At 33.8% G+C, this 25,800-nt stretch overlaps 1 protein-coding gene across 13 annotated transcripts in view; it reads left to right on the top strand.

Annotated features, from left to right (window-relative positions):
• COP1 (COP1 E3 ubiquitin ligase) overlaps positions 1-25,800 on the top strand; it is a 267,302-nt gene that overhangs the window by 57,020 nt on the left and 184,482 nt on the right. For 8 of the 13 annotated variants that reach the window (XM_033198882.1, XM_033198872.1, XM_033198870.1 and 5 more), the window contains 3 exons: positions 8,347-8,415; positions 21,724-21,783; positions 23,197-23,273. In XM_033198882.1, coding sequence (XP_033054773.1) covers positions 8,347-8,415; positions 21,724-21,783; positions 23,197-23,273 — 206 coding nt within the window. The remainder of the gene's footprint in view (positions 1-8,346; positions 8,416-21,723; positions 21,784-23,196; positions 23,274-25,800) is intronic. The other 5 variants (XM_033198877.1, XM_033198875.1, XM_033198876.1 and 2 more) reach the window with 2 other exon arrangements.

Here is a 25,800-nt window from a genome sequence, read left to right as displayed (position 1 = left end):
GCCACCCAGGCTGGAGTGCAGTGGCATGATCTCTGCTGCAACCTCTGCCTCCCAGGTTCAAGTGATTCTCCTGCCTCAACCTCCCAAGTAGCTGGAATTACTGGTATGCACCACCCGCCTCAGCTTATTTTTGTATTTTTGGTAGAGATGGGGGTCTCACCATGTTGACCAGGCTGGTCTCGAACTCCTGGCCTTGGGTGATCTGCCTGCATTGGCCTCCAGAAGTGCGGAAATTACAGGTGTGAGTCACCACACCCAGCCAGTTAATATTATTAAAATTGTTTTTCCTCCTTGCTCTGTTAGTTGCTGACAAATGTGTTACATTTATAATTTTAATTGTCTATTTTTGTTTTCTTTTTTGGTAATTTTTGCTTCATGTATTTTGAAGCCCTGTTATTAGGTGCAGTTCATACATGTTTAGAATTTTTATGTCTTCTGGATGAATCATCTCCTTTATTATTATTATGAAATGGATATGTTTATTGTTGGAAATATTTCTTGTTCTGAAGTCTGCTTTGTCTGGTACTGATATAGCCACAGCACCTTACTTATAGCTAATGTTTCCATAGTATAGTCTTCTTCATGCTTGTACTTTAATTCTGTCATTGTCCTTATAAAGTGTGTGTCTCTAACAGTAGGTAGGTGTTTTTTTCTGTTGTTTTTAAAAACACAGTCTAATAAGTGCATTGAATTGAAGTGCTCAAGTCTATTTAAATTTTACTTAATATAATTATTGATATGGTTGAGTTTGAGTCTACACCATGGTATTTGTTTTCCATTTCTCCCTCCTGTTCTTTATCACCTCTTCCTCCTTTCTTGCCTTCTTTAGACATCATTGGGTTTTCATCATTCCATTTTATCTTCTCTGTTTTTCACGTACTTCTTTTTATTGTAGTTTTAGTGTTTTCTCTAAATACCACAAAAGGCCTTTTCTCCCACACAGTTTATGGTATGCTATCTTCAAGGACAATATGTTTATAGGCAATCTTGAATATATGGTATTCCACTCTAAGAAAAATGTGAAACTTTACAATAACTCAGTTTACTAAACTTCCACTTTTTTTGGTTCAAACCGTGCTATAAATCCCACCAAACTTTTTTTTTCCTTTTTTTGAACATTGTTATTTTGGCTTTTGAAGATAGGATACCAAAATAAATAAGTAAATAAATAAGAACAAAAACTCACCTGTCTCTTTTTTTTATTTACCCAAATATTTACCTTTTCAGATGCTCTTCATTTTTTCTCGCATCCATCCGGATGATTTCCCTTTTACTTGTGTAACTTTTTTTTACTATTTCTTGTAAAGCAGATTGTTTTGCCCTATATAGAAGCTTTGGGTTTTCTTTTTAAAACACTTTAAAGATATTTTCACTGTTCTTTTGTTTCTGATGAAATCAGTAGTCATTTTTACCATCCTCCTCCTAAAGCTAGTATATAATTTTTCTAACCGCTTTTAAGACTTTCTTTTTGACGCTAGTTGTCAGCAATTTGACTATGTTATTCCTACATTTTATTATTTTTATAGTTATCCTTCTTGGGTTTCATGGAACAAGAAGGTCTGTTCCTTTTTTTATTTTGTTTGTTGGCAGCATACAAATTCAATGCCTAGGATTTGATTTTTGAACATGGTGAGCCATTACTTATTCAGCCTTTTGCTCTACTTCTTTTTCTGTAGGTTTCTAGTCATATGTTGTTATAATGTTTCATGTTATCTTATAGACTTCTGGTGCTCTGTTCTTATTTTCCTTTTTTTCTGTGAATTTAAATAATTTGTATTGAACTGTATTTGAGTTGTTATTCCTTTCCTCTGTTATGCCTACTTTGCTCTTAATTTCATTCAATTTTTAAATTTTAACTAATTTATTTATAAAATTATTTATTTATTTATTTATTTTTAGGAGAAGGATGAGAGACTGACCTCTTTGGTTTTATTCAGGAATTTAGCTTAGTTGGGGCTTAATTGCTGCTTGAGTTAGTTTCAGTCATTGGCTATAAAGAATAGTATGCATTTTTGGTTTATCCCCTTTTTTGCTACTGTGGAAGTAACCCTTTTACATTTTAATCTGAAGAGGATTAAACACTTTTTTTTTTAACTGAAATGTTTTGTATTGTGAAAGTGCTGTCTCTGTGATGCCAGTGCTTCCAAATTTAAGTCGCTCATTATATGAACTGTTGTCACTTTTTGTAAATATTCCTCTTATGCTTTGAAGCATGTGTGTTCTGAAATTGTTTCAAGGATTTATGTTCTTTATGTCTAATATCTTTCTATTTAAAATTTTCTATTAAAATTGTTTAAAAATAAAATCCCAGCTAATACAGAAGAAAGTGGATTAATTTACTAATATGATTATGGATTTTTCTATTTTCCTTTTAATACTGTCATCTTCTAGTTTTATATCCTTTCAGTCTTTTTGTATTTAACTTTTAAGTTCAGGAGTACATGTGCAGGTTTGTCATATATAGGTAAACTTGTGTCATGGGGGTTCGTTGTACAGATTATTTTGTCACCCAGCTATTAAGACTAATATCCGTTAGTTATTTTTCCTGATCCTTTTCCTCTTCCTGCCCTCCACCCGCTGGTAGGCCCCAGTGTGTATTTCCCTTCTATGTGTCCATGTGTCCTCATCGTTTAGTTCTCACTTGTAAGTGAGAACACATGGTATTTGGTTTTCATCCTGTGTTAGTTTGCTAAGGATAACGGTTTCTAGTTCCATTTATGTTCCTGCAGAGGATGTGATCTCCTTTTTTATGGCTGCATAACATTCTGTCGTGTATATGCACCATATTTTCTTTATCTGATCTACCATTAATGAACATTTAGGTTGATTCCATGTCTTTGCTATTGTAAATAGTGCTGCAGTGAACATACATGTGCATATATCTTTATAATAGAAGGATTTATATTCCTTTGAATATCCTGGTCACATACACCCTTTCAGGACTGAGCCAGGAAGAAACGGAATCCCTGAACAGACCAGTGAAGAGCTCCAACATTAAATCAGTAATAAATAGCCCTACCAGATACACAAAGAAAAGCTGGTACCATTCCTACTGAAACTGTTCCAAAAAATTGAGGAAGAGGCACTCCTCGCTAAGTGTTCTGTGAGGCCAGCATCATCTTGATACCAAAACCTGGCAGAGACACAACAAAAAAAGGAAACTTAAGACCAGTATTATTGATTCACATCCATGCAAAATTCCTCAACAAAATACTGGCAAATTGAATCCAGCAGTACACCAAAAAGCTTATCCAGCATGATAAAGTAGGCTTTATCTTTGGGATGCAGGGCTGGTTCAACATATGCAAATCAATAAATGTGATCTATCACATAAATGGAACTAAAGACAAAAACTACATGATTATCTCAATAGATGCAGAAAAAGCTTTCAATAAAATTCAACCCCCCTTCGTATTAAAAACTCTCAGTAAACTATGTGTTAAAGGAACATACCTCAAAATAGTAAGGGCCATCTATGACAAACCCACAGCCAACATCATTAAATGGGCAAAGGCTGGAAGCATTGCCCTTGAAAACCAACACAAGACAAGGATGTCCTCTTTCACTACTCCTGTTTATTCAACATAGTAATGGAAGTCTTGGCCGGAGCAGTCAAGCATAGAGAGAAAGGGAATCCAAATGGGAGGAGAGTAAGTTGAACTATCTCTGTTTGCAGATGACATGGTTCTCTATCTAGAAAATCCCATAGTCTCAGCTGAAAAGCTTTTTAAGCTGATAAACAAGTTCAGCAAAGTCTCAGAATACAAAATCAATGTACAAAAATCACTAGTATTCATTTCTTTCAGTACAAAGACTTGGGAACTACCTGACTTATAAAAGGATTTGTTATCTAGTCTTTAGAGTCATTCACTTTTCCAAACTGCAGTATTTTTTATTGCCTTATTTTGTTATTCCACAGAATTTTATAGCCCAGGGGCATGTATCAAGGTAAACTTCTGGGTGGGTAAAAGATAAGTGACAAGCCTGCCTGCCTTCCTGCTATCCCTTCCTTACAACCCTCTGTACAAAGTGAGAATAGAAGATTTGATGAAAGAGGCTAGAATTGAGAACTGGAGTGATGTCTCGTGAGCAGACATGTTTTAGAAGAAGAAAAGGCAGATGGTGGAAAATTAGGGAATGAATTTCCTAAAACGCTCTGTGTCCACATACACTTTTTAAGATCTTCCTGCATTCTCAGGTATGTCTGTACCCTTATTTGAAGTCTGTTGTCTATTTATACAAGCAGAAGTGAATATCCTTTAGAAGTTTTCTGTTGACAGTAGATTTAAGGAAAATACTGTATCTTCTAGAGAAAAATTATTACCTAAATAGTAATATCCTATGTAAAGTATGGGATGATGACTCCTGTTTGTGAAACGTTATCTGCACATTTTATAAATGGGGAATCTGAACCCAAGTAGGGGAAAAACACATAAAGTTATCTAGGGTTTTTTTGGTTAGAATTTTAAGCTAGGCACAGTGGCTCATGCCATAATCACAGCACTTTGGGAGGCCAGGGAAGGCGGGTCACTTGAGGTCAGGAGTTCAAGACCAGCCTGGCCAGCATGGTGAAACCCAGTTTCTACTAAAAATACAAAAATTAGCCAGACGTGGTGTTGCAAAACTGTAATCCCAGCTACTTGGGAGGCCGAGGCAGGAGAATTGCTTCAACCAGGGGGACGGAGGCTGCAGTGAGCTGAGATCGTGCCACTCCACTCCAGCCTGGGAAACAGAGCAAGACTCTGTCTCAAGAAAAAAAAAAAAAATCTAGGTAATAAATACTTATAATTTACAATGTCATAATGTTATTAACAAGATTTATAGCAAGTAGCAGCAGTCCCTAGTTCCATTACTCCCATTCCCTTGTATCAACTTTCTAGAAGGAATCTTTTCAATTTTTAATTGTTTTTATTTACTGAGCACACTCTCTATGTGTGTGTGTGTGTGTGTGTGTGTGTGTGTGTGTGTGTGTGTATATATTTTTATTATTAAGAGAGAGAGAGTCTTGCTCTTTCATCCAGACTGGACTGCAGTGGCGCGATCACAGCTCACTGCAGCCTTGACCTTCCTGGGTTCAGCTTCCCAAGTAGCTAGGACCACAGGTACATGTCCCTACACCGGGCTAGTTTTGTATTTTTTGTAGAGATGGGGTTTTGCCATGTTACCCAGGCTGGTCTTGAACTCCTGAGCTTACCCAATCTGCCTGCCTTGGCTTCCCACAGTGCTAGGATTGTGCAGCCAACAATTCTATATTTCTAAATAACTTGCCTATGCCATTCTGCTTGGAAAGTCTTATGCAAAAAAAAAAAAAAAAAAAAAAGTTTGCCATCAAAATGGCAGTTGTTCTACTCTTGAGAAACTATTGTAGAGTGAACTGTACTTGGGAAGATTAACTCATGCTAACTAAACCTATAAGGACCAAATTGCTCATTTATAGTGAAATGTATAAAAATCAGTTACATTAGTTATTCACATAGTTCTGACCAGTGTGTTTTCTCCCAGTTGGAAAGACATCTAACTTACCATGTTACAGAAGGATACTAAAGCATGGAATTGGAATAACAAGAGTTTAATATGCAATTCACGTATATAATTATATTAGGCTCTGATCAGACAGTTGCTTCCATTCCCATAATAAGGATAATTTTTTCTTTTAGAATACAACAAAATTTAGTTGCAGAGAAGGATAGGAAAGTAAAGACCAATGTTCTATAAAAATTTGAAGCATATTTCGTGTCACATGGTAGATACACTCCCTCTTGAGACACTTGACTGAACCAGATGGGACAAGTGTAACAAAAACTTGCTGTATTTTAAAGAGTACTGAGAGTAGAGAGTAAAATTCTAAATATGTATATTTCTTTCTTTTTTTCTAAATACGTTTCTCTTTGTTCTTTTTCTTACATGCTTCCTTATCTGAAAGTGGGAGAATTGGGCTAAATGATCATTACATGTTTTTTGGAAGTTTTGACAATTGTAAGAGATGCGTAGAGAATTGACTTCTTGGACTTCTATTTTTAGTAGTGGAATTACTTTCATGTTAAAAGTTCTGCACCTGTTCTAGTAGAACATTATATGACTAGACATTTCGGTATAATTGGTTATACTCTTTGCATTTTTTAAAGCATTCTCTTTTCTTCCACTATCTATTTTTTATAATTTTCTTTCATATTTGTGAAATTATAGTTTCATATTTGCCATTCATCTCCTTTCTTGAAATTCTTCCTTTAAAAAGATTAAACTGCAGAAGAAGGTGTCATGTGGTAAATTCCTGGTGTATGTAGTTGGCCCCACTTTCCTTTTACGTTGACACTTTGGGGACTTTCCCCTTCTTTCTACAAATCATTTGCATTCTTGTTGTATTTACATATTCTAGTTAATAGATTGAAATGAAGTATTTAAATTTGTAATTTTGAAGATAGTTTGTATACTTCCTTTGTAAATGAACTGTCACTTTATTAGCGTGGAGTTACTTTTTATATACAGTTGTTACTTTTTAAATAAACATGTGGTCTTTGTCCTCTAGACAAATAATCTGTAGATAGTTAGAGATAACTAGTGTAGAGAAGCCCCACAAACAATGTGAAGACTTGGATACTTTGTCATCGTTGTTGAGACAGAGCCCTTGTGAGTTTGTTCTGTGTGACAGATTAACTCACTTGGGAAGAATGGGTCTAAGGTCCAGTCAAAGTCAGTTTGTCTTGCAAGAAAAAAATGTCAATCTTCATGATACTATGTTTTGGAAATTTATTCCGTTGTAAAACATATTATTTCAGTTATATTTTTTAATTGGAGTATCCTATTGTGATTGTCAGTTCATATTTTATCTCTCCTTATTTGCCTTGACTTGTAAATTACATTCATCTGTTTTGCCTCTTCTTTTATAAAATCCAAAGGTCTTCAAGAGGCATAGACTCTAGAAGTGGGTGTGAGGCAGTCATGCTTATTTGTAGTACGTGTTGTGTCTTACTGATTCTTTTGATTTTAATTGGCTTATTCTTATCATCTGGGCACTTGTTTAACATAGATTCCTGGAACCTTTTCTAGAGCAACAGGATCAGAATTTTAAAAATCTGACCCAGTGTCTGTTTTAACAAATGCCCCAGGTAGTTCTGTTGCATAGCCAGGCAAATTAAAGTTTTATTAATCTTTTTTTTTTTAATATGTTTTTGTTTGTTTTGGAGTCGCTCCACTGGGCTTTTTTATTCTCCCTTTCAAGTATATAATAAAAAATTAGAATGATGTTTGTTCATAAACTCTTATTGTTATTTTATTTTTAGCTTTTGATATTCTTTTTATATATTTTTATCAGATTGACCTGGTATTCCTGGTTCTTGTGAATTTTAACAGTAAATGGCCAGACGCGTTGGCCCATGCCTGTAATCCCAGCACTTTGGGAGGCCGAGGCGGGCGGATCACGATGTCAGGATATCGAGACCATCCTGGCTAACACGGTGAAACCCCGTCTCTACTGAAAATACAAAAAAATTAGCCGAGCGTGCTGGCGGGGGCCTGTAGTCCCAGCTACTTGGGAGGCTGAGGCAGAAGAATGGCGTGAACCCGGGAGGCAGAGCTTGCAGTGAGCCGACATCGCGCCACTGCACTCCAGCCTGGGTGACAGAGTAAGACTCTGTCTCAAAAAAAAACAAAAAAACCAGTAAATGATATATACTTGTATTTTTATGTTTTGCTACTCTGAAAATGTCAAGGCTTGTTATACTTTCATTTATCTGTTCTATCTTTGTTTCAATTACCAATCTGAGTTACTCCCAACCCACAAGCTGTCTGCTTGATTATATTACATTTTTTTGTTTTCAGATGTTTGATTTTGCCTGAAATCTTCCATAGAAATATATTCTCACATCTGTGAGTAAGTAGGTAATAACTAGAAATAGTAAATTTGACTTTTGAAAGGTATAGGTTTATCTCTGTTTATTACACTTATCTCTGCAAATGAGCTTCTCGTGGAGAAAGTGATTTTAGTGTCTATCAGCTATGTTACTTTCACTGTAAATTTTGTTTTGATGTTTTATTACTTTAGTTGGGGAAGAGAAGGCTAGGAGTCAGATAATAGAATTGCTACTATCCATGAAAAGATTTTTCAGCATGTTACATAAGGGATGTAATTTAGAACACCTGTTTCTTAAAGTTAGTTTGAGTTAGTTTTGTAGAAAATTGATTATTTTACAAATACCAATTAGCAAATGGGAAAACTGATTAAATAGAAGTAATAGACGAACTTAAATGGGTTCATAAAGTTGCTTCTTACTATTTATGCTATGGTTTTAAAGAAAACTTTCAACTCAGTTATATTTTTTAAAGAAAAATTATAATTTTCTATTGTAGGAATCGCATGCAGCCCAGCTACAGATTCTTATGGAATTCCTCAAGGTTGCAAGAAGAAATAAGAGAGAGGTATATTATTTTGTGTGTTTTACATAATGTTTTATTTACTATTGTTAACTGTTCCCATTTTGTAAAAGCATTTCAGGCTAAAAATTTCTTTAAATATTTTTAAAAGCATTTTAATTTTTAGGAGGTTTCCTTAAGCTTTGTTATTTTAACTTCTTTTCTTTTTACAACTTGACACTTAAAATATCTTTTTATGGAGATGTGCTGAAAAGTTATCAGTAAGATTGACTACAATAACTTACCTAAAAGCTATAAAGAATTGAAAATAGATTTATTAAATAACAGCCTACCCTTCGCCATGGAGAGAAAACTTAGGAAAACTTAGATAATAAAGCCTTAGGTAGGATACAGTTTTTTTTAAACATATGTAGGCAAAAACAAGTAAAAACATAGCTACGTATTTAGAACTTGGGAGTTCTAACTCCTGGAGGATAGTTAAAAGGCAGTTTTGTATCAGCAGTTTTATAGCGAGCATGTTCTAATGTAACATTTATAAAATTTCAAAGTCATTTCACACTATACAAAATATGGGAAAATTAAATAGCTAAAATCCTGTTCTCTGGATAGCATGCTAAAATAACTTCGAAAACTTTTTTTTTTTTTTTTAATTTCTAACTGGCTGGAACCTGGTATGTTTATGTTAAGAATTGTCTAATTAGTATACTTTTTACTCATTTAAAACTGTGTAAATTGTCTATTATGTGCTATGTTCTGGGCTATCTTTGTTCTTTTTGACAATAAATAGATAAGAGATGTGTTACTGGATGATGAAGTGTTGAATAGCTAAATATTTTTATATGGTTTGTGGCTTTTTTTTTTAATTTTCAACTGTTGCTCATTTAGTTGTGATTTTAAGATGCCTACTAACACATTATCTGTTATAAATTTAAGATTTACTTGTGTCTCTTAGGTTTTTCTTTTTCTTTTTTTTTTTTTTGGTGGGAAAGAAGATGATATCCAGTCATTCATTTGTTTAAGTGTCTGGTGGCTCAATATAAATGGTAGTGTGCATGAAAGTTGCCTGATGTGGAGCTTGCAGTGAGCTGAGATGGCGCCACTGCTCTCCAGCCTGGGCGACAGAGCGAGACTCCGTCTCAAAAAAAAAAGGAAGTTGCCTGATGATCTTGCTAAAATGCATGTTCTGACTAAGGGAGGCTCTGTTGGAGCCTGACTATATTTCTGGCAAGCTCCAGGGATGTTGAAGTTCTTGGTCCTTGGACCACACTTTGAGGATCAAGGCTGAACATTTTTATAATATATAGAATAACATGTTTCTGTCTGTCTGAGAATTTGAAGTCATTGAGAATGATATTCAGTACATAAGAAAGTACCTGATAATGAATGAGTAAATGAATCCATGAAGTTAAAATCTCAAAATACCTGAGGCTTAAATGAAATGACTAATTATTATCTGTGTCCTAAACTAATTTTAAGCAACAATTAATGAAACCTAATGGTTTTCATTAGCCCCTGAGATTTTTCAGTATTAGTCATTGCTTCTATGGGGTCTCCTGATGCCTGCCACAAATTGTTAGACTTAACATTGTCTCATATGATAAGGATATACCATATAACTGTAAAACATTATGAAGGGTCTGAAATTTTTTACTTTTATAGCAGGTTAACAAGTTAGCTTGCACAGTTTCATCGATGCTGGCAAAATACCTGAGATGACTGGAGATAAAATATTTTATTACTCATGAGACATTTGATAACATCAGCTTCATCTTTGCATTAGTTCCCTCTGACCCCAATGTCCCACATGTGACAATGTGGAGATGGCTCTAGGTGGATGCTGCACACACAGATGGATTTGTTTATGTTGCAGCAAAGGAACCCTTATATTAGGAAACCCCAATCTTCTAAAAGGAGTTGCTGGCAGACCTGTTCAATCTTGGTACTGCAGGGAGACCATGATTTTTTATTTTTTTTTATATTGGTCAGAAAACAAATCTGTCCTCTGCCCCCAGAATAAGTCTCTGTTTCTGTCTTGCCAGCCTCTTTGCCATATAAACATTCTTGGAAAGATGATTTACAACAAAAGCTGTCACAAGATGTGCAGAAATTGGAGAGATAATGGAGAATTCCTTCCCAACATTAATTCTTCTCTGTGATCTTCATTTGGCCTTTCTCTGATGTGGTGGCCCGGGGCCTCCCGCAGCATCTTCTGTGATATTGACTTTGATTTTATAGATTTGGCATAGTGCTTTTATATTTCTGTTATTAAACTTCTGGGTGAATCATGCTGTAGAACTTTTTTGCTTGACTTTAGTTTGAATCTAATGTAATCTTTGTGATTCATTTTTCTTTTTTTCTTTTCTCTTGGACCGTATTTTCTTGTAGTAGGTATGTTAACCAAGAAACATACGAGTTCCAAATACTTCTGGATATTTGTGCCTCCAGCATACAGTGATTGTACTGTCATTAATACATTTTGGTTTTCTTGATTTTGTTATATCTATGGTTGCGTGACTTTGAGTATTTTAGTTTTAATTACACAAGAAATTCTGAGAAGCTAGGTAACAAATTGTTAACGTTTATTTGATTAAATTTCATGAATTTCACAATAATTGGAATTGGGTACTATAGTGATTTGTAATTATAATAAACTTTAGTCTAGAAAATATAGTTGAATAATACCTCATGTTTTAGTGCAGACAGATTGAAGTGAATGGTTATATTTTCTTGCATATAAGTCTGTTTGTGTGTTTAATCCTCAAAATGAATATAATTGTTACAGTTCTTAGGACCTGTAATACAATTTATATACTTGAACTTATTCAAGTAAAATACAGATTTACCAGGAGGCACATTGCTACTTTTGAGTTTGTTTCTCTAAGCTTAACATTCAAACTTTGCAAATTAACTTCGTAATTTCATTTGTAACTTTTAATTGAAGTTCTGATGAGTGTAGGTTTAGACATTGATACATACCAATAAGAGAAGTTAAATACGCTTTTTGGATTTAATGTTAAGATTCATTTAACTCATTTGAATAATGAGTACTCCACTGTCACAACTGGCTAGTAATTTAGGGCCAATTAATTTTCAGTTTTATTTTTTTCCTACTGATTCTCCTTAGAATATTGAGAATGGAAAGCGCAAGTCACATAATAGGCATTTGCATTAGTTATCTATTGCTGTGTGACAAATTACTCTCAAATTTGATGCCCTAAAACATGAAAAATTCAATATATTGAGTCTAGAATTTTGATTCAGAGTAGCTGGGTGCCTTGGCTCTGGGTTTCTTACCAAGCTGCAATTAAGTTGTTGGCCAAGGTAGCAATTATCTTGAGGTGTGACTGGGATAGGAACTTTACAAGCTCGGTCATCAGCTTTTGGAAAGAGATACCACTTTTTTTGTCGCATGGGCTTCTCCATAGAGTAGCTCACTACATGGCAGCTGGCTACTTCTCAAAAGGAGCAAGTAAGAAAGCCAGAGAGGGTATTGAAGACAGAAGTCACATGCTCTTTGTAACTTCATCTTGGAAGTTATATCCTAAAACTTTTGCTGTTTTCTCTTTGTTAGAAGCATATCATTGGTTCATTCCACACTCAGAATTGCACAAGGGTGTGAATACTAAGAGGTGGGGATCTTTGGAGGCTGTATTAGAACCTGCCTATTACAGCATTTAATAGTTATATATTTAAATGAACGTGTTAGTCTCCTTCATGGTCAGGTTAATCAAAAGGGGTGTAGGGTTCCACGTAAAAGCTGGTCTTGTCTATGCAAATTTGTACCAGCGTTTGAATGATTCCCTTCTATTTCATTTGATTTAATTTTAAAATGCACTTTTGGAAGTGTTTGATACCTATTAAATTTACTGTAATATAATCGTTTTGATGAGTCTTGTTTTCCTTTTGTTTTTACTTGGAATTTTAGTGAATTGAATTTTAAACGATTTTTATATGAAAAACACAAAAAAGTATATAAATCAAATTTACAGTTTAAAGAATTATAGTAGAGTGACCATTTGTATAACCACATTGTAAGCACAATGCAATACTGCTAGAACGTCTGAAGCACCCTGACTACCCTTTTGGATTGCGATCATCTTCCTTGCCCATTAGATAACCAATATTCTGATATTTATGACAGTCACTTTCTTGTCTTTCTTTAATGTTTCGATGCCTGAGTATCCATAGGTCTCTCTGTGTTTGAGCGTTATATAAGTGTGCTTGTGCCATATATAATCTTTTATTCCTCTCTTCTTTGGCTCAATGTTACGATTCATCCACATGGTTATATATGACTGTAGTTGGTTGATTGTTGTTGTTGTATAGTATTCCATTAAGTGAATATGCCCCATTTTTGTTGTTGATGGTCATTTGAGTTGTTTTCAGTTTTGGGCTGTTTGCAAAAAATACTACTATGTTAAATGTGTATCCAGGTTTATGTTAGTATACATATTTATATGGAATGTGTTTAGAAGTGGAATTGATGAGTCATAGGATATGTGTATCTTCAAATTTAATAGATAATGCCAAAATATTTTTCAAAACAAGTTGTGTTAGTTATTCTTCCTACAGGCATTGTATAAGCATTGCTGTGCACTGTGTTCTTGCCAGTATGTGATACCAATAGATTTTTTTTCCCAGTTTAGCTGATCTTGGGGTATATACTTATATGGTTGTAATTTGCATTTTCCTGATGACTTATAAGGTTGAGCACGTAATAGTACATTTATTGGCCATTTGGGTTTTTTTGTGTTTTGTATCTGAAGTACTTGTTTAAAACTTTTTACGTTTTTTGTTTGGTTTTTCTTAATGGTTTGATATTTATATATTCTGGATATACATTTTGTCAGATCTGTCTATCACAAATATCTTTCCCTCTAATTCGGCTGCATTCTTTTCATTGTCTTAATGGTGTCGTTTGATGACCAGAAGTTTCTGATATTAGTAGAGCGAAATTTATCTTATCTGTTATAATTAGTGTCTTTTGTGTCACTTAAATAAGTCTTTTCCACCTGTAGTCATAAAGACATTTTTCTATACTGTTCTTTATTTGAAGCTTTATTCTTTTATCTTCCATATTTAGATCTGTACTCTACTTAGAGATTTATTTTTGCGTATAATGTGAGGTATAGAGATATTTTCATATGGATATCTAGCTGCCCAAGCATCCTTTATTAAAAAGGCCATTCTTTCTTCATCAGTCTGAAATTTCACCTTTGTCATATATCATGTGTCCATGTATGTGTGGGTCTGTTTCTAGGTCCTCTTTTCTGCTCCACTGGTCTTTTTGGCAGTACCACATTGTATTAAATACTAGAGCTTTGAATTAAGTTGCTGTTCTTCTTTAAAGTCTGGGATATTCGGACTCTCTGCATTTCAATATAAATTTTAGAATCAGCTAGTACGTTTCCATGGTAAACTTGCTGTGCTTCTTGTTGGGATTAATTTGACTAGATAAATCTGGGAGACTGTGTATTTACAATATTCACTCTTCTCATCCATGAACATAGTGCTTCCCTGTATATTTAGATCTTTAAAATATCCTTGTATTTTTCAGGGTATTCTTACACATCTTTATTTTAGATTTAGTCATATGATGCTGTTGTAAATGACGTCTGTGTCTCTAACTTTAGTTTCTTATTATTGCTAGTGTATAGAAATACAGTTGTGTTTTACATATAGATTTTTAAAAATATCCAGCAACCTGGTTAAACTCTCATTAATCCTATTTGTAGATTCTTTTATGTTTTCTATGTACACATCATAATCTGCAAATAATAACAGTTTAGTTTCATTCTTTATGATCCTTATATCTTTTATTTATTTTTCTTGTCTTACTCTGCTGGCTAGGACATCCGGTACAATGATGAATAGAAGTGGTGATAGCGGGGCATCCTAGTCTTGATGCTGATCTCAAAGTGAAAGCATTCGACGTGTCACCATTAGGTATGATGTTTTCTGTAGGTTTTTTGTAGGTACTTTTTATTACTCAAGGCAGTAAAATTCTACCCAGTTTGCTAAGAGAATTTTAAAAAAATTTCTGAGTGGGCTTGAGTAGTCTCCAGAACTTTTGTGCATCTGATACAACCATACGATTCTTCCTTTTCGTTCTGTTAATGTGAATAATTACATTGGTTTAACAGTGGAAAGTCAGTCAACTTTGCTCCTAGAGTGACCAACCATCCTGATTGGCCCAGGGGTGTCTTATATCTTAGTTATATCACTGAAGGTTCTGCATTCTAGGAAACCCCACCAGGGCAGTTGGTCCCCCTACTTGCACCCCTTATGTAAACCAAACTTGGCCATTGTATATATTCTCTTCTATATGGTTTAGTTTGCTTTTTTTTTTTAGGATTTTTGCATCTATGTTCATGAATGAGATTTTTTTTTCTTACACATATCTTGTCCAGTTTTGCTATAAAGATTATGCTAGCTTTATCAAATGAGTTGGGAAATGTACCCTCTTTTTAAATTTTCTGGAATAATTTGTGTAGTCTAAGAACATCTTTGTTGAATGTTTAAAGATCTTATTGGAGAGGCAATCTGGACCTGTGATTTGTTTACGGGAAGTTTTAAGTTATTGAATCTGTTACTTGAACAGTTATGTTTTTATTAAGTTTTTTGTTTTAGATGTCACTTTTCATTTGTTAAATTTTTTCTAGTTATTGTTTATGTCATCTCAATTTTCAGATTTATCAGCATAAGATTGGTCTTAATAGAGTCTTAAGTTTTTAATGTCACCAGGGTTCATTCCTGGCAGTGCTTATTTTGCTTGTTCCTTTCTCTCTTTCTCTTTCGCTTTTTCTTGGATCAATTCTTGCCGGGAATATATCAGTTATATGAATTTTTTCTAATAACCAACTTTTGATTTTGTTTTTCCTCTCTATTTTGTTTGTTTTCTGTTTTATGTTCTTTATTATTTCCATCCTGCTTTCTTTCATTTTACTTTTTTGTTCCTTCCTAATCTGTTGGCTTGGGTGGATATGTATATTATTATGCAGATCATTTTTTTCTAATGTAGGCATTTAGGGCCATAGTTTCTTATTTTTTTAATCTGTACCTAATTCTTTTGGCATCATATTTTGTTTATTATTGTTCAAAATAATTTCTAATTTTCATTATTTTTTTTCTTAAGCCTGTGGCTTATTTAGAAACAAAGGTCTTATTACTTGAACATTGAGATTTTGTTTTTTTGTTCTGGATTTCTGTTATAATTGCATTGTAATCAGAAAGTTGTGTTTTCTTTCTTTGAATATAGTATTTACTGTACCAACTGGTAATTGGTTAAAATTTTGAAATATTTGTGCTTAAAAAGAATGTGTTTTCTGCAGTTGTGTGATTCATGGTAAAGTTGTGAAATGTGTGGTGAGAATTTCCTGCATTCATACCAGGCCTTTCTTTCCTTGTTGTACCTATTACTGGCTCATTATCTTTGAGGTGAATTTCTTATAGATAGCGTATGGTTGAACTATGCTTTGTAAATCTACTCTGCCAGGCTCAGTTTTAAAATTATGTGTTTAGGCCATTTATTTAATATAAATGTTATGGCATAAGCCTGTCATTTTGTTTTTTGTTTTATATATATATATATTTTTATTATTGTTGTTACTTTTCTGTTTTTCTCTTCATGGCTTTTTGCACAGGTTTTTTTTTTTTTTTTTTTTTTGAAATTCCATTTTGATTTATCTATAATGTTTTAAAGTAAATTTTTTGTATCTTGTTTTAGTGGTTGCTCTATTACATCATATATTTTAACTTATCAGTCTACTGGTATTGACATCTGTTTACATTTGTTCTTACATAAGCCATCTTATTTTGCCCCCTCACTACTCTATTATTTATTTATTTGGTTTTGTTCTTGCTTTTTCTGTTTTCTTCTCCGCTTAAAACAAAATGTTGGCTGGGCACAGTGTCTCATACCTGTAATTCTAACACGTTGGGAGGCTTAGGTGGGAGGATCACTTGAGGGCCAGGAGTTCAGGACCAGCCTGGGCAATATAGTGAGACTTTGTCTCTACAAACAATTAAAAAAACTTTGTGGAGCATGGTGGCCTGTACCTGTAGTCCCCTCTACTTGGGAGGCTGAGGTGAGAGGATCGCTTGAGCCTAGGAGGCAGAGGCTTCAGTGAGCTGAGGTTGTGCCATTGCACTCCAGCCTGGGTGACAGAATGAGTCCCTGTCTTTAAAAAAAAAGAAAGAAAGTGCTATGAAAGGGTTAAATAAAGTATTTTAATCAGGTCTGCCATTTCAGGAACTAGATATTAAGTATGTGAGTGTTTGTGGAGTGATAGTATGGGATGACAAGGACTTTGTCTTGCTGTAGTGTGCACTTCATATGGCTAAATGCTTTGTTTTTGGTAGTAACTCTCTTAGAATTAGTATATATTAAGTTTTGCTGCAGTATGCATGTATGTATGTATGTATTTTTTGAGATGGAGTCTTGCTCTATTGCCCAGGCTGGAGTGCAGTTGCACTATCTCAGCTCACTGCAACCTACACCCCCCGGGTTTAAGTGATTCTCCCGCCTCAGCCTCCCAAGTAGCTGGAATTACAGGTACCTACCACCACGCCTGGCTAATTTTTGTATTTTTAGTAGAGACAGGGTGCCACCTTGTTGCCAGGCTGATCTTGAACTCTGACCTCAGGTGATCTGCCTGCCTCAGCCTCCCAAAGTGTTGGGATTACGGGCTTGAGCCACTGCACCTAGCCTTGCTCGATTTTTAAAATCAGCTTTTCCTCACTGAAGGTGTAATGGTGTATTCTTTTGTTCAGTTTGGAACAATTATATATAATTTATTCTAAATTATATTTAAAATTCAAATAATGAGTTTGATACTTAAGCATATCTTTATCAAGGCACTAATGAAAGTCAAATGCGTACCAATGATACCTACCTGCACCAAAGCCATTGTCAGTAATGGGAGAGTCTGTCTCTTACCTTCTTATGGGATTCCGACTGACTTACTCTTTACCTTTATCTTAAATGTTTCTCTAAGTTTTCTTTGGGCTTTGGCACAGTGTTAAGAGAGTGCTTGATATTGATTCCTTAGTCCCATGCTCTCAAATACCATTGTCTTAGTTCTCCATCTTACGTATTTATTTATTTTTTAAGTAGCACCAATCTCTGTAATGGGGTTCAGGTAAATGTGATCTAGGAGTTTATCATCATTCCTAATTTATGATTGATTTTCCTTTAGGTAATAAACAGTTCAGCTTATTGAACTTTTCTTCATATATCTTTAAAACATTCTTGAACTCATATTCAGGCTTTTCTTCTAGGTTCTCCTTCCTGGGGTTATGATGTTTGCAGAGTGAATTTAGCCCGTTTCTTCTTTCCACATCCTTGAAATGGTTGTCCTTCATCTTTTTTCTATTTACTAGTATTAAAATGTCTTGCACTGATGCCCTTATAATTTACAGCTCAAAATCCCTTCAGAATTCTCATCTTGAAATGGAAATGCCTCAAATTTAATATGTGCTCTCTCAACAGTTTTCATTCTTCCAAACTTTTTTCTTGTTAATATTTCTTGCCTGATATTTTGTCAGACTTTCTCATGGATAGGTTATATCATTTTGTTTTGCATTCTATCTGTATGTTTGTCTGGACAACACCATGCCTTCATTATTTCACTTTTAAATTGAACCATATGAAATTGCTGTTTTTGAAGTAAAAATTGTTTTATTATTGGCAGTTTTATGAGTTTCACCTTATATATATAGTAGCCTCCATATATAACAATAATTATATTATCCAGTGAAAGCTTTGAGGTACTAGGAGATGGAAGATTATTTTCAGAGAAGACATTAGAGTTTAATATTTTGAGATTTCAGGTGACTTTGGAAATTTTTCTGGAATTTCAAGTTCAAAAGCAGAATAAAAATTAATTTGATTTCAGTTATTTATGTATCATACAAGTAATATTGGCTATCTTTGGCTATTGATACAGATATTTACTTTCTTTTTAAATATAATTTCAACTTTTAGATTCAGGGAGTACATATACAGGTTTCTTATGTAGATATATTGTGTGATGCTAAAATTTGGGGTACAGTTGACCCTGTCACTCAGAAATGTGAGCATAGTACTCAATAGTTAGTTCTTCAACCCTTTCTCCCTTCCACCACCCCAGTGGTTCCCAGTGTCTGTTGTAACCATCTTTATGAGTACTCAATGTTGAACACCCACTTGTAAGTGAGAACATTATATTTGGTATTTGGTTTTCTGTTCCTTCATTAATTCACTTAGGATGATGACTTCCAGCTTCATCTATGTTAATGCAAAGGACATGATTTTGTTCTTTTTTTATGGCTGTATAGTATTCTCTGGTGTCTGTGTATCACATCTTTATTGAGTCCACTGTTGATGGGCAATGATGAATCTTTGCTGTGATGAATAGAGCTATGATGAACATACAAATACACTTGTGTTTTTGGGAGAATGATTTATTCTCTTTTGGATATATACTCAATAATGGAATTACTGGGTTGAATAGTAGTTTTCTTTTAAACTCTTTGAGAAATCTCCAAACTCCAGTCTCCACAGTGGCTGAACTAATTTACATTTCCACCAGCAATGAATAAACATTCCTTTTTCTCTGCATCCTCACCAGCATCTCTTTTTTTGTTTGTTTTTTCATTTTCAATAATTGCCATTCTAACTGGTGTGAGATGGTATCTTATTTTGGTTTTTATTAACATTTATCTGATGATTAGTGATGTTGAACGTTTTTTCATGTGTGATGGCCATTTGTATGTTGCCTTTTGGGAATTGTCTGTTTATGTCTATGCCCACTTTTTAATGGGGCTGTTTGTTTTTTGTTTTTCATTTATTTAAGTTCCTTATAGATTCTGGATATCAGACCTTTGTCAGATACTCATTCTTCTTTTTAAATGTATTTTTTTAAAGCAATTATACTAAAGACCTCTTATACTAAAGCATTTGTTTAAATAAAAATTTCAAGAGTGGAACATTTTAAGGTAGTTAAATGAAAATGTTTAAGAGATGACCATGGGAGTGTTTTGCTGAATTAGAGGTCAGCATCACTGGATGCTGGAGTTGAAAATGTCCATGAACCCGAAGGCTTCAGGGATGGTGGGGAATAACTGGGATGTTTATAGATGGCTCAAGTGGGTAGACAGGGATTTGGCTGCTTGGTATGAGCTAGACAGAGTGGTTTTTATGTTATGGTGGAAAACTATTTTTAGGGTGGAATACTAATTGTTGGAAATGACCATGGAATGCAGTAGAAATAGTGAGTTCCTATCTATTAGTAAGTCTTGTAAACTCTGGGGCCTCAGAGGCTTTATCAGTTGAGCAGCCATTATTCAAAAGAGTTTCAGGACAGACAGTGTCTCTAAGAGTGAGCAGGGTTTCAGTTAAGGTGACATTGTGTGACATATTTTAAGGTGGTAGGAAGTTTATTAAAGTAGATAGATGAGTTGAAAGCTTTTGAAAATGCTAATCACTCTTTCACCCTTGATTTCTCCATTAGTACTGTGATTTCCCCTGGTTTTCTGGCTGCGACTTTGCCCTTCTTGATAGTTAATGCTGCTTCTTCCTTTGCCCATCTCTTCGACATTGGTGTTTTCTACCATTCCAGTTTTGTTTTTTATCTCTTCTGACTATACTGATTGAAGTTAAGCAATTTCATTTATTGCCTTAGCTTCAGATTTATTATTTACCTTTCTCATAGCTTTTGTACCTTTACATGTGTTGTTATTTAGTCTGCTTATTGTGTCATGCCTTACTGTTTTCTACTTGGCAGAATTATGTTAGTCCTTTAAGGCCCAACCTCTGATTTAATTTTCAATCAAATTTTAGTTATCTAGTCCTGTTCCTACCCTACCAGCTCTACATTAGATGTGGTCTATATTCCCTTAATACGTTGTATACCATCATCATAATGCTTGCTATAATATTTCAACTATTGGCTTTCTTGTTTGCCATATCCCCTAGACTGAACTCAGTGAGGGTAAGGGCTACAATTGTTTTTAGATCCTGTTCTTCTCAATACTTAGGAAGGTGCCTAGAATTGGTAAATATTTGAATGAATAAGTTATTATATTGCCAACTTTGCCTGTATTGCCACAGAAGATACTAATGCTAATAAGTCTCTATAAAAAACCCTGTTCACCCTTATCAGTCATTAAAGAAATGAGTTAATAATAAGGTACTGTTTTCAGTAGGTAGTAAAGAATAGTAGTTAACAGCATGAATTCTGTAACAAGAAGCCTACCTTAATTTGAATTCCAGTTCTGTCACTTACGGAATGATTTTGGACAAATCATTTAACCTTTCTGTGCCTCATTTTTCACATCTGGCAATCAGTAATATATAAGCATTAGTTGTTAATATTTTACATTTATAAATTTGTTCAGTATATCCAGGTTAGAGTAAGACAACCACATATTGTTGATAGAAATTTAAATTGGTATAGTGTTTCTGGAAAGCAGTTTTCTTTTGACTGAATCATTTTATTTTTAATACTCTCTTAATCAAATCTGAAGTAACCTTTTAATAAAATCTGAAAATGAAATGACATCTGAAAGACCAATATGTTCCAGAATAATATATGATAATTTGCCGGCAACTTAAATCTCTCATGAGAAAGGGAATGGTTCAATATGTTGTTTAGTGTTATTCAGCAATTAAATGTTTGCATTTTAGTGGCATGGAAAATTATTATGGTTTAACAGACAAGATATAAAACATAAAATATCTCAGATATGTTTTTAAAACCCTTAAGAAGGAGGTGTTAAGATACTGACTTGTGGTTGCTTTTGGGTGAGGGGATTTAACCTCTGTCAGACTAATGTTTATTTATAAAGTGTGATTAAAGGCCTGGTGCAGTGGCTCACGTCTGTAATACCAGAACTTTGGGAGGCTGAGGCGGGCAGATTGCTTGAGCTCAAAAGTTGGAGACCAGCCTGGGCAACATAGTGAAACCCATCTCTATTAAAAATAAATTAAAAAAAAAAATAAAAGTGTGATTAACAACTGACATGCTGAGTTTTTCTGTTTAACAACTAAATGAGGTAATGTGAAAGTTCTTTGGCTGTCTTGTGTTTTTTTAAGTCACTGTCGTTCATCTCTCATATTTTTATTGTAAAATCAAACTGTTGTATTAAAGAAGTACAACATCATGTTTTCACATAATTCTCTACCATTGCATTTAAAAATGGGAACTTCTAGCTATATTTTGTTGGTGGTTATCCCTCCTGTTAATTTGCCATTAGTGCCCAGTTTGATAGAAATTATTTTCCTTATGTAAATTTATTTTATGATCATGGTGATGCCATTTTGGTTTGGCTTAGGCTTTTTTTTTTGTCTCTCTCTCTCTATTTAATCTGCAGCAACTGGAACAGATCCAGAAGGAGCTAAGTGTTTTGGAAGAGGATATTAAGAGAGTGGAAGTAAGGAATCAAGAATTTCTCGCATCCTTAGCAATTTTTCAATTTCATGAAATTGTCACCTTTCCATTAAGTTACCATGTTAAGTTTATGGGATTGGTCTTAGTTATGAAGAAAGTAACAACAGTTACTTTCATTTTAATTGAGAATGAATTTTTGTAAAAAAAAAAAAAAAATTCTCAACACTTGATGATAAAATGTAGTCTAAATTTGTTTTACAATGTTTTATTGCCATAATTTTTCTCTATTAGATTGACAAAAAAAAAAAAACGTTAGTTTTCTTGGAGTGCCATCATAACTTAAAACTGTCAATTATTACCACTAAAATGCTTTTTTTATTAACAATTTTTACATACCTACTCTGCGCATTTCTAGGAGTTAAGGTTAATTAAAAGAAATATAAGAATACATTACCAATATTCTGGGAATTTACGTTTAATATAGTTTACCTAAGGAAATTTATGGGAGGATCCTTGGGAGTCTTACAGGATATTATGATTTGAAGTTTTTGCCTTTGGCTGTATTTATTAAAAAATTTAGTTTGTGTTTTTAATTATTTATATGTGTTATAATTTTCTTTTGCTGATATGTAGAACATGTTAAAGATTAATGGGTTTAATATTTAGTGGATGTTCAGTATCCTCTGTGGCATTTTTAAGTTGTTACACATTTATGTCACTTACTTGACTGTATAATTGAGCTGAGCTTGGATTAGCCAGAAATAATTCTATCTGATGATGCATCTTTAGTGGCATTTTAAAATTTGCTGTTTTTTCATTAATCAAAATTACATAAAAAAGGAAGCTAGACTGTCAGTGTGAAAGGCAAAATTTATATAATGGTTGATTAGGCCTACTCCTCTGGATTACTGATCGAAAATTAGAGTTTAAGTCATTACTAAACAAAGCTAATATTTCAATCTTAATGTTTGTGGAGAATATATATATATAAAGCAGAGACTTGACATATTCTGGGTGTTTTTTGTGCTTTTGTGTTCAAGAGTTGAACCTGATGATCCAGTTATCTTACTCTGATATTTATCTTAGTATTTATCAATAGATAATCACCTGAATTAATGATGTACTAGTTCACTATTCACGTAGTATAATGTACATGTCATTTAAAATATTTACATTTATCTTTTTCTGCATTTGGTGGCTTCATTAATGATGAACAATATTTAGTAAACAATTTATAGTTCTTTAAGATTGTGTACCATAGAAAAGGCTTGTCTCTTAACTTTTCACATGTCCTTTCTTTTGTATTCTGTGGAGAGGAAGCCTTCAGAAATTTGATGTTGAGACAAATGGGGACTGATGAAAACCCGGGAATAGAAAGGAATATATCATGCCTCTTTTTGATTTATATATCTTCTATTTGAAATGTCTACTATAATTCAAATAATTTTATTTTCAGGAAATGAGTGGCTTATACTCTCCTGTCAGTGAGGATAGCACAGTGCCTCAATTTGAAGCTCCTTCTCCATCACACAGGTACAAGCTTCACACTTGCAATTGATTAGAATTCATGTTACAAAATGTGCATATGGTCTAGTTCTTTAGGAGCATTTTCCATGCAGTGTATAAAGCCCCTGAGAAATTACTTTGGTCATGATCTAGAAATGAGATTCATATGGCCCTTCTGTTTCCTTAATGCGATGAATTTCATGCCAGGAAGAGTTAGCGAGTAGAATACTATAATGTTATGAATTCACAGTTGGATTAAAAGTTTGATGACTTTCTTAAAGTAATGATAGCTTTAAATATCTTGTGAATTAAAGTCAGATGACATTAAAAAATCTAAATTTGAGAACATGAAGTGGTAATATTAGGGAAAAACGTGGTAAGATAAAACCTTGGACTTTTCCCCCTAACTTGTTAAATTTTATTGGGCAGATCACTTTTCCCACATTTAAAATGAGGGCAATAGACAGATCTATTAGTTTAGATTTCCTTGATATTTTCTTATAACTCCTTGTTATTAATTTAATTAATTATTCTCTATGTTATATTAGAATGGCGTTATATTTGTCATGACCATTTCCCAAGATTTTAGAATAATGCCCGGCTTTGTTTAGTAGTCGCTATTTGTAAAATATAGTGAATGTGTGTGTTTCCCTTTTAGCTTCAAAATTGTATCTCATGAAATATGTACTATCTCAGTCTTGAGTTTTGAATTTTTATGCTTGAAATGTTCAAACTAAGAACAGTTTTACATGAAATCATGTATTTTTGGTTTGTTAAATCCACCCTCTGCTTAGGATAATGATGAATGGAATCTTAACAGACAAATAGTTTTAGGATAATGTGGACTCTCAGGAAGTCCAATTCTACTATGGTAGATTATAATAACCTTCAGAAGCTATCACTTTAGGAAAGCTGTTGTGGATCTAGTTTGGTACATCGTGTACAGAAAGAGTGCAGGGATGTTCTAGTTAAGGAGAATTCAGAGGTTTGACATTTTTCCCATTAATTATAGTATGGAGAATCTTTGTGAGTTCTGGTTGATTCTAGTGTTATTTTAACTGTGTAATTCAGTTGATTTTCTTCTATATTTTTCTTTCTTTGAAACATTTGAGAATGACTTGTCTGTGTATATTGTTATCTTTAAGCCTAGAATTCAGTTCTGATATGCACAGGATCTTTGTCAATGGAATATTTATTATGTAAGTACATACAGGGAAGAAAAAGTTGACATATCACAAAAAGTTCACTAATAATAATTCATTCCCATTGTCTTATTCCTCTCTGTTTAACAGTAGCAAATTTTTTTTTTGTATATGTTGTTTCCAAATCTTTGTTACTCAGTCTGTCATTGATTGTTGGATTTTATGAACTTGTGACAGTATAGTGAATTTACTTAATTGCTCTATTTATTGAATACCTCTGATGTGCTAGGAGCTATTCTAGGTGTTGGATCTAGCTGACAAAGTCCCTGTCCTTTTGGAACTTACCTTTTGGAATGTGTATATGGAGGTTGGAGGAGATACTAAAAGGGCTAATGTATAGCATAGTAGTAGTATATAACATAATACAGTCATGCACTGCATAATGACGTTTCAGTCAGTGATGGATTGCATATATGATGGTGATCTCATAAGAAAATAATGATCTCATAAGCACATAAAGAGACCTAATATATGACACTTGATATTGGCATTGCAGATCAAGTAGGGGAAATGACTGATATTCAGTAATGGTGCTGGGACATTGGTTTTTTGCATATATATATTCACATATGTATACACATATATGTATGTATATATGTACATACATATCTGTGTGAGTATATGTATATACATACATACATACACACACCATCTTGGTTTGTGTAAGTATACTCTGTGATCACATAATGACAAAATTGCCTAATGACACATTTCTCAGAATGTGTCCCTGTCATTGAGTGATGCATGACTGCACTACCTTAGGAAGAATAATTAGGCATGGTAGGGGTTTGCAAGAGGATTCTGTTTTAGTTTTCATAGCCAGGCTTCTCCAAGGAGGTGACATCTAAGTTGACACATTAATCAAGTAAAGACTAATTATGATAGAAAGTTATGGGATGGTGTTAAACAGCATCTGATTTAGATTTTAAAATGTTTACTTGGATTCCTGTGTGGAGGACAGAGAAGATACTACCAGTGTCCCTCTCAACCCCCTGACATTGGAAGCTAGGGAGAAAAGTTAGGAAGCATTGTAGTAGTCAGAAGAGAGGAGATTGGTTTGCATTAGGATTTTATTGATGGAAGAGGTAAGAGTGGTTGTATTGTAAAATAAAGTAGCAGATCTTGTAAAACATACTAGATTTCGTGAAGTTTATGAAAATGTTGGAGAATTGCTAGAAATGCTTGCAAAGCTATCATTAAATTAGATTCTAGCAGAGTTATATGGGTTAACAGTTCAAGAAGCGAAAATAGGCAAACAGTATTTTCTTCAAGAGTGTTTTGATGTTTTCTGTAAACAAGTGATTTGAGTATCACTGAAGGCTTCAGAGAGGCACTTGGGAAAAATGATGTAG

This window comes from Trachypithecus francoisi, unplaced genomic scaffold (assembly GCF_009764315.1).
Source record: "Trachypithecus francoisi isolate TF-2019V2 unplaced genomic scaffold, Tfra_2.0 Lachesis_group5, whole genome shotgun sequence".
NCBI lineage: Eukaryota > Metazoa > Chordata > Mammalia > Primates > Cercopithecidae > Trachypithecus > Trachypithecus francoisi.
The sequence above is the reverse complement of the archived record's forward strand: the minus strand, read 5'-3'. Positions and strand labels throughout refer to the sequence as shown.